This window comes from Suillus plorans (genome assembly GCF_016647745.1).
Source record: "Suillus plorans strain S12 chromosome Unknown HD556scaffold_32, whole genome shotgun sequence".
Taxonomy (NCBI): Eukaryota; Fungi; Basidiomycota; class Agaricomycetes; order Boletales; family Suillaceae; genus Suillus; species Suillus plorans.
The window spans coordinates 269624-287066 of record NW_024537416.1 but is presented as its reverse complement, the minus strand read 5'-3'; the positions used below and the strand labels follow the sequence as shown (position 1 = coordinate 287066).

The 17443-nt window shown below is 47.8% G+C and overlaps 2 protein-coding genes across 2 annotated transcripts; both read right to left on the bottom strand.

Annotated features, from left to right (window-relative positions):
• Positions 1-5718: 5718 nt before the first annotated feature.
• HD556DRAFT_1536625 (uncharacterized protein) lies at positions 5719-8533 on the bottom strand (the record flags this gene model as incomplete). The annotated part of the gene is made up of 4 exons (XM_041309635.1): positions 7870-8533; positions 7615-7811; positions 7418-7562; positions 5719-7364 (listed from the first exon to the last, which is right to left on the bottom strand). Exons 1-4 carry the CDS (start codon positions 8453-8455, stop codon positions 5719-5721), a joined length of 2574 nt encoding a protein of 857 aa, XP_041159631.1. The 5' UTR covers positions 8456-8533.
• Positions 8534-10691: 2158 nt separating this feature from the next.
• On the bottom strand, positions 10692-15169 carry HD556DRAFT_1443893 (uncharacterized protein; the record flags this gene model as incomplete). The annotated part of the gene is made up of 11 exons (XM_041306694.1): positions 10692-12053; positions 12252-12475; positions 12529-12673; positions 12726-12903; positions 12977-13143; positions 13198-13332; positions 13388-13495; positions 13544-13723; positions 13810-13935; positions 14005-14115; positions 14192-15169. 11 exons carry the CDS (start codon positions 15167-15169, stop codon positions 10692-10694), a joined length of 3714 nt encoding a protein of 1237 aa, XP_041159630.1.
• Between the last annotated feature and the right edge of the window lie 2274 nt (positions 15170-17443).

Sequence of the window (17443 nt, the reverse complement as noted above, 5' to 3'; positions counted from 1 at the left end):
CTTTCCCTTGCTCATTTGAGCGTCTTCGTACTTTACACCGTTCCTAGCTAGTAGTCCTATACCAGGCCCTGCCTTACATTGCAGCCGCCAGTATACGGAGGTGTTGACGACATTAGGCGTCTCGCTACAACTTGGAGTGCTGGCCCAAAACCCTGCCTGCTCCACGTTACTATAGTTTCCTTTTACGAAATACCCTTTTCTTCATACGCACGTAGGCATCCACTTTGAGTAAATAGCGGAATTGTCTAGTGGTTACATATTGCATTTGACCTAAGAGGATTTAGAGGCATTCCCTAGTGAGACTCGCACTTGTAGGCTCCGGCCGGAAGAGTGATAACTTGTCCTAGGTTTGCACCCTCGAAACGGAGATTGCAGTGACCCTAGTTTTTCCCACTCAAATGGGTATAGTTTACGTACTCCCGTTTATAGTCAGTAGATAGAGGAAGCGTCAGTGTGGGATATTACCAGAACCCCTTGACCCTGAGCCAGTGGTAGATCCGATCAGATATCGGGGACCGCTTAGTTTTCCTTTACATAGACTTTTTCACATTTGATCTTTATCATCATTTTCCTTATCCGGAGTAGCCCTTACGAGCAGCTACTCAAACGACATCAGTGAATCGGGTTCCAGAATACAACTGGCACGATGTCGTCATCTACTTCTCAGATTCCATGCAAGTTCTTGAGAGATATTGGCAATTGCTGGTTCGGTGCGAAATGCCGATTTAGCCATATCTTCGAGTGCAACAACTGCGGAGAGAAGGGCCATTTGGCCAAAGACTGTCGAAGGAAGATTCCGATTCAGGATCAGAAGATACCACCGAAGTGGTTCACTGAATGGAGAGATTCGGACGTTGGCAGAGAGTTTACAGGGAGACCTCCGAAATGGTTCGAGTTTTGGTTGTCAACAGATATGGGCAAAAAGATCGTCCTGACAATCAAAAAAGAAGAAGCCAAGAGGTCAGTGGGGGCGCCCAAGTGGTTTACAAGGTGGTTGACCACGGAAGGCGAAAAGAACGAAAAAGGAGCGAAGCCAAAGACCGAGGGCTTAGATCCTAATAATAAATACTCGATCTTATCAAACTACGCGGATGTCGAAGAAGTGTTTCTTAAAACGAAATCAGAACACTTTTACATTCCCGTTACACTGAAAGGAAAGAATCGGCAAGCCGAAGTCAAAGCACTGGTAGATTGCGGTGCTTCAACACTATTTATAGATAAAAAGTTTGTGGAAAAGAAAGGGATTTCGTGTCGGAAGTTGGAGAGACCGATTCCTGTTAAAAATATTGATGGCTCGTTGAACGCAGCCGGATCGATGACTCACTTTGCTGAGTTAGGTCTGAAGATCGGAAACCATGAAGAGGAAAAAGCAGCATTCATGGTTACAGACCTCGGCAGTGATGACGTAATTATTGGAATTGATTGGTTAAGATATCACAACCCGGAAGTAGACTGGAACGCAGGACGTTTCTCTCTCACGCGTTGTCCCGTTAAATGTATGACAAAAAAGGAAAAAAGAATACAAAACCGAGAAAATAGAAAAAATGTAAGAGGCACTTTGCCCGATCTGATTCCGACGGAGGATGACGATGATAAAGAAGACCCGAAGAGGGCACGAGTTGAAGTGGCAGAAGATGAGGAAGATCCAGTAGAATGGATAAGATATAAAGCCTCGGTTGCCACGGAACAGAAGGTTGCAGAAGAAGCAACGAAGGTGAAGAAATCGGTTGAAGAGATGGTTCCCGATTGGCTTCACGATTACCTGGGAGTGTTCTCAGAAGAAGAATCTAAGCGCTTCCCTGAAAGAAAGAAATGGGATCATGCGATAGATCTTAAAGATGATGGCGATCTTCCGCCAAATGCGAAACCCTACCCTTTGTCACCCAAGGAGATGGACACTTTGAAAGATTGGTTGAAAGCTGAAACCGCACTGGGACGTATTAGAGAGTCACAATCCCCAGTGGCAGCACCTTTCTTCTTTGTGGCCAAAAAAGATGGCAAACTTAGACCGGTAATGGACTATAGAAAGCTCAATGAGAAGACGGTTAAAAATGCGTACCCGCTACTGAGATCTCAAGATTTGATTGATGCTTTAACCGGTGCCACGATGTACTCCAAGATGGATGTACAATGGGGGTATAACAATATTCGCATGAAAGAAGGAGACGAGTGGAAGGCGGCCTTCAAAACGCCGTTTGGTCACCATGAACCAACCGTAATGTACTTCGGTTTAACGAACTCCCCTGCCACGTTTCAAACGATGATGAATGAGATATTCAGAGATCTAATTGATGGAAAGACCGTAGTTGTCTATATTGATGATATTCTCGTATTCACAAATGGCGATAAGGAGCAACACTGGAAGGTTGTACGTGAGGTACTGAAACGACTAAAAGAGAACGATTTGTATCTGAAGCCTGAAAAATGTAGCTTCGAACAGTCGGAAGTCGAGTTCCTCGGGTTGATAGTGGAGAAGGGTGGTGTTCGGATGGACCCTGTGAAAGTAGAAGGAGTAATGAAATGGCCGGTACCTAAATGCGTTAAAGATATTCAAGCGTTCATGGGTTTTGCCAACTTCTACAGAAGATTTATTTTTGGGTTCTCGGACATTGCTAGACCGATGAATGATTTATTGCGAAAAGATGTCAAATGGGACTGGACGGAGAAGCAACAGGATGCTTTCGATGAACTGAAGTCAAGGTTCACAACAGCTCCGATTCTAGTCATGCCGGACGTTGAGAAAAAGATGAAAATAGAGACCGATGCTTCTGATTATGCAACTGGAGCGGTCTTATCTCAACTGATGGAAGATGATATGTGGCATCCCGTAGCTTATTATTCGAAGTCAATGAACGATGCGGAACGAAACTACGACATCCATGACAAAGAATTATTGGCAATCATTCGAGCGTTGGAGGAGTGGAGGCACTATGTGCAGGGAAAGCCTCACCATGTGGAGATCTGGACGGATCACAAGAATCTCGAGTATTTTATGACGAGTCAAAAGTTGACAAGAAGGCAAGCTAGATGGAGTTTGTTCCTGGCGGAGTACGAATTTACGCTCCAACACAAGCCTGGTGTAGTCAATGATAAGGCAGACCGTCTATCTCGGAGAGAAGACCACAGGGGGGGAATAGAAAACGACAACTCAAACCGTATTTTGTTGAGACCGGAGTTTTTTACTGTAAAAGCTGCTAAAAGAGGCCAAGTTCTAGTGCAAGGAGAAGAAAAATTACTGAGAAAGATAAGGCAATGCACAGAAAAAGAGCCCGAAGTAGCTAAAGCGCTAGAAACGCTAAAAGCAGCACCGGTACAATTGCGTAGAGGAGTCGAAGAGTGGAATGTGGAGGATGGATTGGTGTTATTTCGAGGACTGGTTTACGTTCCAAATGATAAAGAGATCCGCCGAGAGATATTGGAGTTGTTTCACGACTCTCCACCGGCTGGACATCCTGGACGTGCCAAAACCTTAGAATTAGTTTCCAGAAATTATTGGTGGCCTTCAATGACGAAGTATGTTCACGACTATGTAGATTGTTGCGATCGATGCAGACAAACAAAGGTGTTCCCGAGTAGACCAACCGGACCCCTGCAGCCAAATGAGATCCCTAGTGGACCTTGGCAAACAATCTCTTGTGACCTGATAGTGGACCTGCCAAAAGATAAAGGATATGACAGCATATTTGTGGTGGTTGATAGATTTTCGAAACAGTCACACTTTATTCCCACCACAAAAGAAATAACCTCAAAAGGGATTGCTGATCTTTTCCTGGAAAATGTATGGAAACATCATGGAACGCCAAAGAAAGTGATATCGGACAGAGGAACACAGTTTGTTTCCAAGTTTATGGGAGAAGTGTCAAAAAGATTAGGCACAAAATGGTCAATGTCGACCTCGTACCACCCCAGAACAGATGGACAGACAGAGCGCGTTAACCAAGAAGTCGAACAGTACTTGCGCGTGTTCACGTCCTATAGGCAGAATGATTGGGTAAATTGGTTGCCAATTGCGGAGTTTTCACACAATAACTCGATAACTGCTACTGGGCACACCCCTTTCAAAGTCCTTTACGGATACAATCCTGATTTCACGATACATCCAAACTCTTCATCCCGAATTCCTGCAGCAGATGAGAGGATGCAACAAATGAAAGAGGCAAAAGATGATGCAGAAAGTACCCTCAGAATCGTGAACGAGAGAATGAAAAAGTTCTACGATAGAGGCGTTAAAGAAGCACCACAATATAAAATTGGAGACAAGGTCTGGCTTGACGCAAAGAATATTAGGCAAAGACGCCCGAATGCGAAGCTATCAGATAGACGCCTTGGTCCTTTTGAAATAGTGGAAAAGATTGGAGAATTGAACTACAAGTTGAAATTGCCAGAAGGATACGGCATTCATCCAGTTTTCCATGTGGAATTACTTTCACCGCATTATGTCTCAAAGTTGATACCTCATGCCGAAAATACCCGCCCACCACCAGAAATCGTCGAAAAAAGAGAAGAGTACGAGGTGGATGAATTGTTGGACAGTCGTATTTATAGAGGAAAACTACAATATTTGGTCAAATGGGAGGGATACCCAAGAGACGAAGCGACTTGGGAATCAGAAGATAACGTAAAGAACGCCCCGGAAGCTATCGCATATTTTTATGAAAAACACCCAAAAGCACCAAAATCGCAAAGAATCAAGGGATCGTTATTTAAATCAGAAGAATTCAAGGATTGGAGAGCACGCAATATTCGCCCTAGTTTCATTCGCGATGACGCTCATCCTAGAGAGGGGGTAATGTCACGAGTACCTCATACGAACCATTATTCTTTTCTGAACTCTAAGTCATTTAAGTGCTCAGACAAAGCGCCTGTCCATAAGAATGTATTTACGGTTGAAAATGTGGAAGAGGATGCATCTGTGGTTGCGTCTATTGTAGAATTACCTAACGAGCACGTGATTGAGTCACGTGACTTATCGGAATATGCCGGACTAAACTTTATACCACGTACACCTGATGCGATGTTCCAGAACCTGTCGGTTGCTGCGGCACGTGTTATGACATCATAGGTTATATATAGAATCGTACGATACTGGCTCTTATTATTTGATTGGTAGTTAGTTTGAACTCAGCTTCAGTCTCCGACTTAATATATGTATATAGGTAGCTAGTTTGTAGTCGGTAGTTCTTTAGTTCAAACCTCTCGTCTGTACCTTACTGGTACCAGCCCAGACGTACTTGCTCAATTCTATCTTCTTTGTTTGACTATCTTGTTGTTTGAGTCCTAGTCTCTGCCCAGCATTAATTCGTTATTGGGTTGTGACATCTATGCACCATTGCTGGCAGAGAATGCGCCGGGTTACTACACTAGTTTACACTGCTCGCCACTACGAATAATAGTGGAGAGCCCATTGCACAAGAACTATGACTAGGTGCTTCCAGGATGTGGTTTGGCAACAGCCCCGAATCCAAACAATCGGATGTATTACTCAACGCGGTCCAAGTGCACATGTTGACTCTAATGCAGACACCGATATCGTCCTCCGCAACCACCCCGAGAGCAGATCGTGCCTCTGCGCATTATGTTAACTAAGTTCGCAGGCACTTGACTTTGCATGTCAAATTTTGAGGTCTTGTATTTACGAGGACTGATTTGCAGGGTATGTATGATCTATGAGGCTATGATACTTAATGTGGTCATCGACGTGTTGCAAAAAATATACAGCTACAATATGTCTAGGGTCCTGATGTTCATAATGTCGATCGAAGCCGTGTCTTTCACCTGAGCAATGATGTTATGATCCGACGCGACCCTCTTGTATTCTCCAACGCGTTGCTGCGCTAGTAAAAGTGCGTTGAAAGCCTGCCCAAGGTGAACCATCAAACGCAATGATTGCGAGTGAACTTCCGAGCCAACTGACGACTCCTCTTCTCCAGATGAGTTGCTGGACCACTCGTCAGTGTCGTCTAATCCAGACTCTGACTCAGACCATTCCTCTGCGCTCTCCACTTCGTCTGAAAAGTCAGGCAGCTCAAGGAGGCGGCGATCCCATGGACGGACAAGAAAGAATGTCTGTCCAGTGGGCTTTACACGCGAGAACTGTTTTAGTGTCTCGTCCGTGGTGATCAGCAAGTTCCGAAGTCCATTTGCTTTCACTCCATACGTGGAATGAGCAGCGTCACCGCGCCTCCGTTTGACTTCTGTGACCCGGAATGCGATGCAAGGCAGACGGAGTCTGCTGTTGGCGAAGAGGGGAGCATTCATGTCCTCGAGCAGGTTATACAGTTTCGAAGCTGAGTCAACAGCCATGATGTTTCGCAACGAAGAGACCGCTGTCTGAATCTCATCCTCAGACAATGATGGTAGGGAGCATGGCGGGGTTGCATATGAGATGATGTCGGCTGGAAGGCAACTATTGAACTCGGACGATTGTCCGACCCAGTCCAGGGCGGTGATGTCGCCCGACCGAGACACGATATCCTGCAGGAGCCGCCCGAGCGCGCTCTGCTTCCTCTCACCATAGATGACAGGTAAGTGGACGTCGAAGATACCAAATAACGAGTACGCGGTGTCTTCCTGCACAGTGGTGACGCGCTTCGATGCCCATTGCAGTTTTTGTCTAGCATTTCTCACCCCTGGGTGGAAGGAGATCAGGGCCTGTGGATCTATTCCCGTCGCACCCTCCAACTCCTTCATGATTGCTGGGGACTCTTTGTGGTTGGGAGAACGATCGTCGAGATACAGTGACCAATCCTTCTGATAAAATATAACGACTTTCGGAGCCACTAATTCTTGAAAGGTCCATCCTCGCTCATTCCAAACACTGCTCGCCAGCGCGCCGGGTTGGGATGAAGGAGGGACATCGGATAGGTAGACTATGGTGAGCGCCGAGTGACGGTACCAGACGAACATGGAATTGACCGATTCTTGAAGCTCGACGTTGTTGCTCTTGTCGATGCAGCATGTATCCATCCACGCCCAGAAATACCCCGCGTCACGAGCGACTTTGCAGAACGACTGCAGTTTCGCGATGCCACCATGTCCCTCCAACTCGCGCACACCTTTATTTTGGATGTGGTACAGCAGCACCTCCATCTCCTCCCACCTGTGTGATAGCAAAACGCAACGGAAGTGCATCGCCACCACCTCCTTGATGCGTTCCATTTCGAGATCCGAACGCTTTGTTATGAATGACAAAAGTTCCTTGTATTCTGGACTTGTTTTGAAGGAGTCTAGCTGTGCTGCTCTGTCGCACAGAATCCCCGTAGAGGTGTTGAGCAGACGAAGCGGGGCGTTGCTGAGTTCAATTCCAACTGCTCTTCGAATAGCGTCTTCTGCTTCGGATGGACAGACGTACTGCTGACGCAGATCTACAGAACGAAATAGGCTTTTCGAGACGACGCAGGAGTGTTCCATAGCTTACCTCGTATTTCAGCTTCGGGAGCATCGTCCCACTTGGACAACATGATTGTGAAGGACTCCATGGCTTCATCGTAACGTTGTGCGCCACGCAGCGCTGCGTGCGCCAACTGGTACCCAATGTGAGACGAGGGATTGAGTTCGGTGACCTATGTATCGCCGAAGTCAACATGGGCTACGAAAACGTAGGTGCTACCGCACCTTATCCGCGTCGAGGAGTGCGTCCACCCATAGCATTTTACTTAAGTTTGCCTGGCTGCGATTTGCAAAGATGACATCAGATGCAGAATCCAGGTCGATCACCATGGAGTATAGGTCAATAGCCTGGTCGTAATCGCTTGCAGCCAATGCAGCATCTCCGTTGGCAGCGCAGAGTGCGCTGCATTCTTGCTTGAAATCTGAGAGAAATGTGGGTGAGGATTGTAGCCTGAGCGACATTACGGACTCTAGACTTGCCGTTAGACCAGTCAAAGTAGTCAGCATTTGTAGTTTCGTCGCACAAATCCATCATGTGTTGGTATGATTTCACGGCATCTTGGAGTTTACCCGCCCGAAAGAGTGCATCACACCGTTTCTGGTGTGCCTTGCGCGTGAGTAGTTCTTCGTCAGTAGATAGGTCTCCGAGTCCATCTCTCCATGCATCGCGGGCTGTTGTGATGGCGATAGTCTGCAAGAAGCATGCTCGATTCTTTGTATATGAATCAGGGACGGAAACATGCCTTTCGCTGAATACCCCGAGGTACTGCCCACTCTGAGATGATGCTATCGCTGCCTCCGCTGAGGATGCGGCTGCCGTCCACGGAGAAAGTGACGTGCTCCGTCGGCTTGAATATAGCAACGGTTCGTCGATTTGAGAGCCGCCAGAGACGGACGCTGTTATCAGATGCGGATGCGACGAATCTACCACCAGGATGAATAGCAATGTCACAGATCTTGTAATCGTGGCCCTTGTAAGGATCACCGACCTGCTCCCAGGTTGTTGTATCCCATTCAAGTATGGTAGGATCAAAATCATCGCTGCATGTGAGAAGGCGTGTGCCATCGGGCGTCCACGCGAGTGACGAGTTCAATGATTCGTAACCCTTGAACTTTGCGACGCGTTCCCTCGTGCCTGAATTGTAGATTTCAATATTGCCATTTGATGTCTTGATGGCAATAAGTTCTCCGGACGGTGAACACCGTATGCGGGAAACACTGTGATCACCACACTCGATTGGATCTCCTTGCTGCTGCCAGGTTTTGGTATTCCACAGTTTCGTCATTTTGTTGTGATATGAACCAGCGACCAGAACTGTTCCATCGGGAGAAAAATTCAGCGAGGAGATCCAACCGGGGTGTGCTTCGATTTTGGTGAGCAATTCGCCAGTCTCTCCGTGCCAGACGATGACCTCTCCGTCTTTATCACCGCTTGCTATCAATTGTCCATCTCGTGATACTGCCAATCTCGTCACCCCATTGCGATGCCCTTCCATCTTCTTCAACACAACGCCTGTCTTCAAATCCCACAGACGAAGCGTCTTGTCGTCCGAGCCCGTAACCATCCGTCGCTTATCCGGTAAAACTGCGACTGCATTTATGCGTCCTTCATGGCCTTTGAACTCTCGCGAGGGAGTGGTGATTGTCATGAGCTCCGACATTTTACTGGAAGTTGATGTCAATGATGATATATTGATGCTAAACTTTGGAGGGATTGTGTCTTTCTCTAAGTTGCAGAGGGTACGGTATGGTGCGTTTTATGGTGCTTCACAGCTTGCCTCATTTCAATAGACGCCCATGACATCTAAGGCTGTTCGTGCCCACGCCTCCATCCCCGTGATGCATCCTATTGTCATACCCGCTGTCCTCGACAGTATGCACATTTGCAGTGCATACATGCGTCCGACTCTTGTCTTCCCAGCTTCCAGAATCTACCCCATCGCATCAAGTCGAGCAGTCCGTGCTTTCAACTAGCCCTCGAATCTGACTGTCTATCTTGCATGAATACCGATGTTTTTCGTATCTAGCAGCTAATCCAGCTTATCACCACGTCACTCCTTCGAATGCATGTATATAGCTTACTGCCATATCACTTCTCCATCCAACAGACTCCCAAGATCCTTGTGTGCGCAAGATGCAACCTAATTTCGTGGTACAGCCTCGGAATATTCTCACCATCCCACGCCAATACCCGCAGCTCACTGCGATGTCCCTCCATCTTCTTCAACACAATAGCTGTCTTCAAGTCCCACAACCGAAGCGTCTTGTCATACGAGCCTGTCACCACATGTCGTCTACCTGCGACTGCGGTCACGTCGCTCTCATCATCTTCAACAACCCAACGGAGTGCGGTGCTTGAAATGAGCTTCGACATCTTGTTGGATGCCAACGATGTGGAGCAAACGGTCGAGGTGGATTTTGGAGGGATTGTGGGTGTCCTTCTTTAGGCTGCAGAGGTGCACATATTGTGTGTTTTTATACTGCTTCACGCCATTGACTTGCCTTGTTTCTTTAGACGACCTAGTAAGACATAAACCCCATTCACCTCCACCTCTCAGGTGAATGTGATCCCTCCATACGGGAGTCACAGTGGAAGCCATTGACTTGGAAGCAGGTCGGTGATATCATTCACGTCTTAACCATGCGTTTATCCTGCTGGCACCTGGTCGCTTCCGCATCTCACGAGGTCCCATGAGGCGGCTCTCAGATCGGCGAATCGTCGTCATCTTCCCGCACTCTGTTTCCACGACTTGTGTGATCTTGTACACGAAAGACACGTTCTCAGCTGAGCTTTTAAGCTTTTGATGAGATGGTCTTGGAGTGACAAAATAGCAAAGGATGCTTTGCCGGAGGGTACTCCACAGGTCCCGTCATCAAAGGTACTTTCCCGCTGACTCTTGACCCCTTCGTCCTGCGAGAGGACGGTTTGCAGAAGGGTGCTCAAGAGTGCTCGAGACAATAAGGTGGAAAGCACTCAGCATTGATTTTCACCTTCGTCTTCCTCCACATTGACACTTATGTCCAGAGCTCAAGTTTCTGATTAAAAGGTATGTTTCAAATCTTGATTCGTATCACACGATTTGAGTATGTTCAATGCGGATCCTCGCTACAGAGGCTAGAAGAACTCTTGCGGTTCCATTTCAACCCTGCATGCATGTCAAATTTTGAGATGTTGTATTTGCGAGGAGTTGTACGACGTTGTTTACGGGGTGTGTGTGTTCTATGATGCTATGATAATGTGATTGTCGACTCAAGGTACATACGCAAACCGCTCGAAGGTCACTGTTAAAAAAACCATGCAGCTACAATATGTCTAGGGTCCTGATGTTCACAATGTCGATCGAAGCCATGTCTTTGACCTGCGCAATGATGTTATGGTCCGACGCGATTCTCTTGTATTCTCCAACGCGTTGCTGCGCTACCAAAAGTGCGTTGAAAGCCTGCCCAAGTTGAACCATCAAACGCAATGATCGCGAGTGAACATCCGAGTCAACTGCCAATTCCTCTTCTCCAAGCGAGTCGCTGGATGGCTCGTGAGTGTCATCTGATCCGGACTCGGACTCGGACCAATCCCCTACGCTCTCCCCTTCATCTGCAAAGGTGAGCTGCTCTGAAAAATCAGGCAGCCCAAGGAGATGACGGTCCCATGGACGGACAAGAAAGAATATCTGCTGAGTGGGCCTTGCCCGCGAGAATTGAATTAGGGTCTCGTCCGTGGTGATCACCAAGTCCTGAAGCCCATCTGCTTTCACTCCATACGTGGAATGGGCAGCATGACCCTGCCTCCGTCTGACTTCCGTGACCCGGAATGCGATGCAAGGCAGACGAAGTCTGCAATTGGCGAAGAGCGGAGCATTCATGTTCTCGAGCAGGTTATACAACTTTAAAGCTGAATCCACGGTTACAATGTTTCGCAATGAAGAGACCGCTGTCTGAATCTCATCTTCAGACAATGATGGTAGGGAGCATGGCGGGGTGGCATATGAGATGATGTCGGCTGGAAGGCAACTATTGAACTCGGACGATTGTCCGACCCAGTTCAGGGAAGTTATGTCGCCCGATCTAGCCACAATCTCCTGCAGGAGCCTACCGAGCGCATTTTGCTTCTTCTCACCATAGATTACAGGCAGGTGCACGCCGAAGATACCAAACAACGAGTACGCGATGTCTTCCTGCATTGTGGTAACACGTTTTGATGCCCATCGCAGTTTCTCTCGAGCATCTCTCATCCCTGGACAGAAGGAGATCAGGGCCTGTGCATCTATTCTCATGGCACCCTCCAACTCCTGCATGATTGCTGGGGACTCTTTGTGGTTGGGAGAGCGATCGTCGAGATACAACGACCAGTCCTTCTGATAAAATATAACGACTTTCGGAGCGACGAATTCTTGAAAGGTCCATCCTCGTTCGTTCCAGACACTGCTCGCCAGTGTGCAGGACTGGGATGAAGGATGAACATCGGACAGGTAGACGATGGTGAGCGCCGAGTGACGGTACCAGATGAACATGGAGTTGACCGATTCTTGGACCTCGACGTGGTTGCTCTTATCGATGCAGCATGTATCCATCCACGCCCAGAAATACCCCGCATCACGAGCGATTGTGCAGAACGACTGTAGTTTCGCGATACCACCAAGTCCCTTCAACTCGCGCACATCTTGATCCTGGATGTGGCGCAGCAGCACCTCCGTCTCTTCCCACCTGTGTGATAGCAGGACGCAACGAAAGTGCATCGCCTCTTACGATAGCTAGCCGGGAGTAAGCCCCCCGCACTCGAATAGGGCTATGTCCGACATAGGGTCTATGACCCCAAAGGACAATAACAATGATTTAAAAAAAAAAAAAAAGTGCATCGCCACCACCTCCTTGATGCGTTCCATTTCGAGATCCGAACGCTTCGTTATGGATGACAAAAGCTCCTTGTACTCTGGACTTGTTTTGAAGGAGTTTAGCTGTGCTACTCGGTCGCACAAAAGACCCGTAGAGGTGTTGAGCAGACGAAGCGGGGCGTTACTGAGTTCAGTCCCAACTGCTCTTCGAATAACGCCTTCTGCTTCCAATGGACAGACGTACTGCTGACGCAGATCTACAGAATGAGATAGGTATTTCGAGACAATGCAGGAGTGTTCCATAGCTCACCTCGAATCTGCACTTCTGGAGCATCGTCTAACTTGGACAACATGATTGTGAAGGCCTCGATGGCTTCATCGTAACGTTGCGCGCCACGCAGCGCTGCGTGCGCCAACTGGTATCCAATGTGAGACGAAGGATTGAGTTTGGTGACCTATGCATCGCCGAAGTCAACATGGGCTACGGAAACTTAGTTGTTATCCCACCTTTTGTGCGTCAAGGAGCGCGTCCTCCCATCGCATTTTATTTAATTTTGCCTGGCTGCGATTTGCAAAGACGACATCAGATGCAGAATCCAGGTCGATCGCCAACGAGTATAGGTCAATGGCCTTGTCGTAATCGCTTGCAGCGAAAGCAGCATCTCCGCTGGCAGTGTAGAGTGCGCTGCATTCTTGCTTGAAATCTGAAAGGAATACAGGTGAGGATTATAGCCTGCGCGACATTATAGGGTCTAAACTTGCCGTTGGACCAATCAAGGCAGTCGGCATTTGTAGTTTCATCAGTCAAAGTCATCATGTGTTGGTATGATTTCACAGCATCTTGGAGTTTACCCGTCCGAAGGAGTGCATCACACCGTTTATGGTGTGCCTTTCGCCACAAGGACTTCAGGTCCCAGCCAAAGAGCTGGACAAGTGACTCAGCTATGAGAAGTGTCATATATGCATCATCTTGACGTACCACCACCAAATCCTCACATATTTCATGAATGTCCGATTCCGATGATAAGTCGATAGCGGCAGTGAAATGTCCGGTGGCTTCGTCGTAGCGTGCGCCATCCAAGGCCTTGATTCCGAGTTGAACCTGTAGATATGCCTAATGTGCGAGTTGTAAGGATGATTGTTGATGACCAGGCATGGATGACACTTACTTGCACGATACCGCATGCGACAGTATCAGTATTCGGACAACCGGTAGCAAGTTCTTTGAGGAGTAGATTTGCTTCGTGATGTTGATCTGCATTGAAGAGCGCGATTGCCTGAAATACGCGATGAAGCGGAGAGTATGCGAGGCAAATGTAACATACCTTGATCAATAGCAGAAAATGAACGATGTCTGAATCCTGATCTGTGTACATGGATGCCACATCAAATGCTGCCCTCGCATCCAAGACGAGGCCTTTTCCGCAGAGGGCCATGCCCTTGGATATATAGCCTGTCAGTGAGGGCCGAATCCCGATGGACTGTGTCACCGTCGAGTCAGTCTTCTGTAAGGGGGCGGTGATGGGTCAGCGTATCTCACCTTAATTGCATCCTGAAAAGCGCGGTCCCAGTCGTGTTTTCAAGCCATGACAAATGAACGATGGGCGTAGGAAGTATAATTGTTCGGATTGGTGTTGATATCTTGAGTGAGTAGTTCTTCGGCGGTAGATAAGTCTCCATTTACACATGCAATACGGGCCGTCGTGATGGCTAGGATCTGCACGAAACATGCTCAAATTGTGGTATATATCAGTCAAGGACGGAAACATGCCTTGGAGCGATGGACGTCGGGAGTATGGTTCATCGCATTGGCGTTGATGTCATGCATGAGTAGTTCTTCGTTAGCAGATAAGTCTCCATCTATGCATGCATCGCGGACTGTTGTGGTGGCTATAGTCTGCAAGAAGCATGCTCGATTTGTGGTACATGAGTCAGAGACGGAAACATGCCTTTGGATGTATACGCTGAGGTACTGTACATGCCTTTGTTTGTATACGCTGAGGTACTGTCCATGCCTTTGGATGTATACCCTCAGGTACTGTCCACTCCGAGATCATCTTGTCGTTACGTGCGACGCTGAAGATGTGATTGCCGTCCACGGAGAAAGTGACGCATATCGTGGAGGATGACTGCCTGAGGACGGCAATGGTTCGTCGATCTGAGAGCCGCCAGAGACGAACATGGTTGTCACCAGATGCGGATGCGACAAATGTACCGGCAGGATGAATGGCAATGGCATTGATTCGGTTAGTGTGGCCCGTCCAAGGATCGCCGACCTGCTTCCAGGTTGTTGTATCCCATTCACGTATGGTAGGATCGTCCTTGTTGCCGCATGTGAGAAGGCGTGTACCATCGAGCGTCCATGCGAGTGACAAGTTCAATGATGTGTGACCCTTGAAAGATACGACGCGTCTCCTGGTGCCTGAATTGTAAATTTGAATATTGTAGTCTTTTGCGATGGCAAGAAGTTCTCCAGACGGTGAATACTGTACGCAGTTGACAAATACACCACATTCAATTGGATCTCCTTGCGGCTCCCAGGTTTTGGTATTCCACAGTTTTGTCATTTTGTCGTAATATGAACCAGTGGCCAGCACTGTTCCATCGGGAGAAAAATCCAGGGAGGAGATGATAAACTTGGAATGGGCTTCAATTTTGGTGAGTAATTTGCCAGTTTCTCCGTGCCAGATGATGACCTCTCCGCCTCTGTCACCGCTTGCTATCAATCGTCCATCTCGTGATACAGCCAAACGCCACACCCAGTTGCAATGTCCTTCCATCTTCTTCAACATAAAACCTGTCTTCAAGTCCCACAGACAAAGCGTTTTGTCGCCTGAGCCCGTAACCATCCGTCGTTTATCGGGGAAAACCGCAACTGCTATCACATGTTCTTCATGGCCTTTGAACTTTCGCAGGGGTGTAGTGATAGTGATTGGAATGAGTTCCGACATTTTACTGGAGGTTGATGGTGTTGAGCAAGGTCGAAGTGGGCTTTGTAGGGATTGTGAGAGCTGCCTTATTCCAATAGACGCCCAGGGCATTTTTCTTAAGGTTGTTCACCTCCACACTTCCATCACGGGCATTGTGAAAATGCTGCGCCACTGCTGCGATGTTCCTAAATGGTGAGTGCGCTACACTTACTTACTGCTAATCACTGGAACCTCCCAGTACTTGTCCTCCGAACGAGCTATGGACTCGAGGGTGCTCCGATTCCTTATATGTATATCCACGCTCCCAGAGCCATGGTCAGGCGATATCATCGAGATTCGCAGTACTCTCGGTCTGCAAGTCAGGTCCATCTAACAACTATCTTGTTACTAAACGATCTTTCATATTGCATTGTAGTCTGATTCCTCCGCATACAATGTTATTTTTATTTCTTTTTAACGAGCGACTGCATAGTTGCAGGCATTTGTCTCAAGCCTGACGCGGTCATTGGCACCTTTCTTCGCGTTCTCAGTCCTCCATGGGATTTTTTTACCTGTCGCTCCTGAGCGCTGAGGTCCAGTCAGTCCAGTGACACATGTGTACAGCCCCACAGCTCGGGCATGTGCATGAGGAATAGCAGCTGAGCATGCTAACTTTTTGTTAGGTGTAGTATACGAGTAGGGCGGGCATGGTCACAATTGTCATTGTGTTCGTAACATATGCCACCATGACATTAGTATAGGATGTATATGACTTTTCCGGGCATTCCTGATGAACAAGTTTTCTTCAGCATGCAGTTGACTGATGAGTGTGACTTTGCATGTGGCAGGATGTGTGATGGTTTAGCAAGTTGGCTCATCAGAAACAATGATTCTGAGTCCAAGACACTTACTAGTACACCATGTTCGAAAACCATCTTGCCAGTTCTCACTGGCAGCATCATCACTCCGTCCCTTATCGCCTCCTCGATTCCTGTTGACACAAGTTGCTCAAGCCACCGATAGCAGAAAGTCAGCTCGAGTTGGAATTGAATGTGAGGTACTGACAAGTGTCGCAGCACCTTGTCGCGGGCGTCGCGGTCGTCGCGGGCACCTTATTTCCATATTTGGGGGGTGCTGCGATATGGTGCCCGCGACGCCCGCGACATGGTGCTGCGACACTACTGAAAATGAACTCGAGTTGTGTAATACATGGTCCTGCAGCAGTTATGTTGCGCATCATAGTTAGTCACGGTATAGTAGACTCGCGCATTGCAATACATACTTCAGTGGTGGATTTGCATATCATTTCAGAAACCAGAATGCACAAGTCTGAAATCTAGGACTCGGAAGTTGGAACACGATAGATTAATCTTCAGTAACGCAGTTCAAGACATGTACCAGGACATTAAGATTTCGAAGGGATAACGAAGAAGTTCATAAAGCGGCAAGAGAGTCAGCAATAACCAAGTGACTTTATATTAATCATGCAAAGTCCTTCAAGGCAGCGATGCAGAGTCCAGAGTATGTGGCAAGCAACAAGTGTCATGAGTCAATTTGCTGCTTAGCGTAAAATTGGAACGTCGCGGCAGATGCCGCGCAGCATTTTCCTAGTGCCCTTCCATCACCGTTACGGCAAGAATGTGCCGTGTTGTCATGCAGTACCTCTGCAGTGCGTACATGCGCCCCACTCTTGTCTTCAAGGCTTCCTGAATGTACTCCCATCGTGCCCAGTTGAGCAGTACGTGATTTCCAGCGCTCGAATCTGACTGTCCATCCTGCATGAATACCGTTGTTTTTCGTATCTAGCAGCTACTCCAGCTCATCACTCCTTCGAACGCGTGTATATAGCTTTCTGCAATATCGCTTCTTCATCCAAGATCCCTGTGTGCACAATGATGCAACCAAATCTCGTAGTACAGCCTCGGAATATCCTCACCATCGCCACACTGCCAACGGCCGCACCTCACTGCAATGCCCCTTCAACACAATATGTACCTGTCTTCAAGTCCCACAACCGAAGCGTCTTGTCATACGAACCTGTCACCATATGTCGTCTATCGGGAAAACCTGCGACTGCGGTTACACCTCTCTCATAATCTTCAGGACTCAACGGAGTGCGGTGCTTCGACATCTTACTGGATGCTGATGATGTGGAGCACGGTCGAGGTAGACTTTTGAAGGATTGTGGGTGTCAAAATTTAGGCTGCACATGCATATATTGTTCTGCTTCACCCTGTTGACTTCCCTTGTGTTTCCGTAGATACCCCCATTCACCTCTCAAATGAATAAGATCCCACCATACGGGAGTCACAGTGG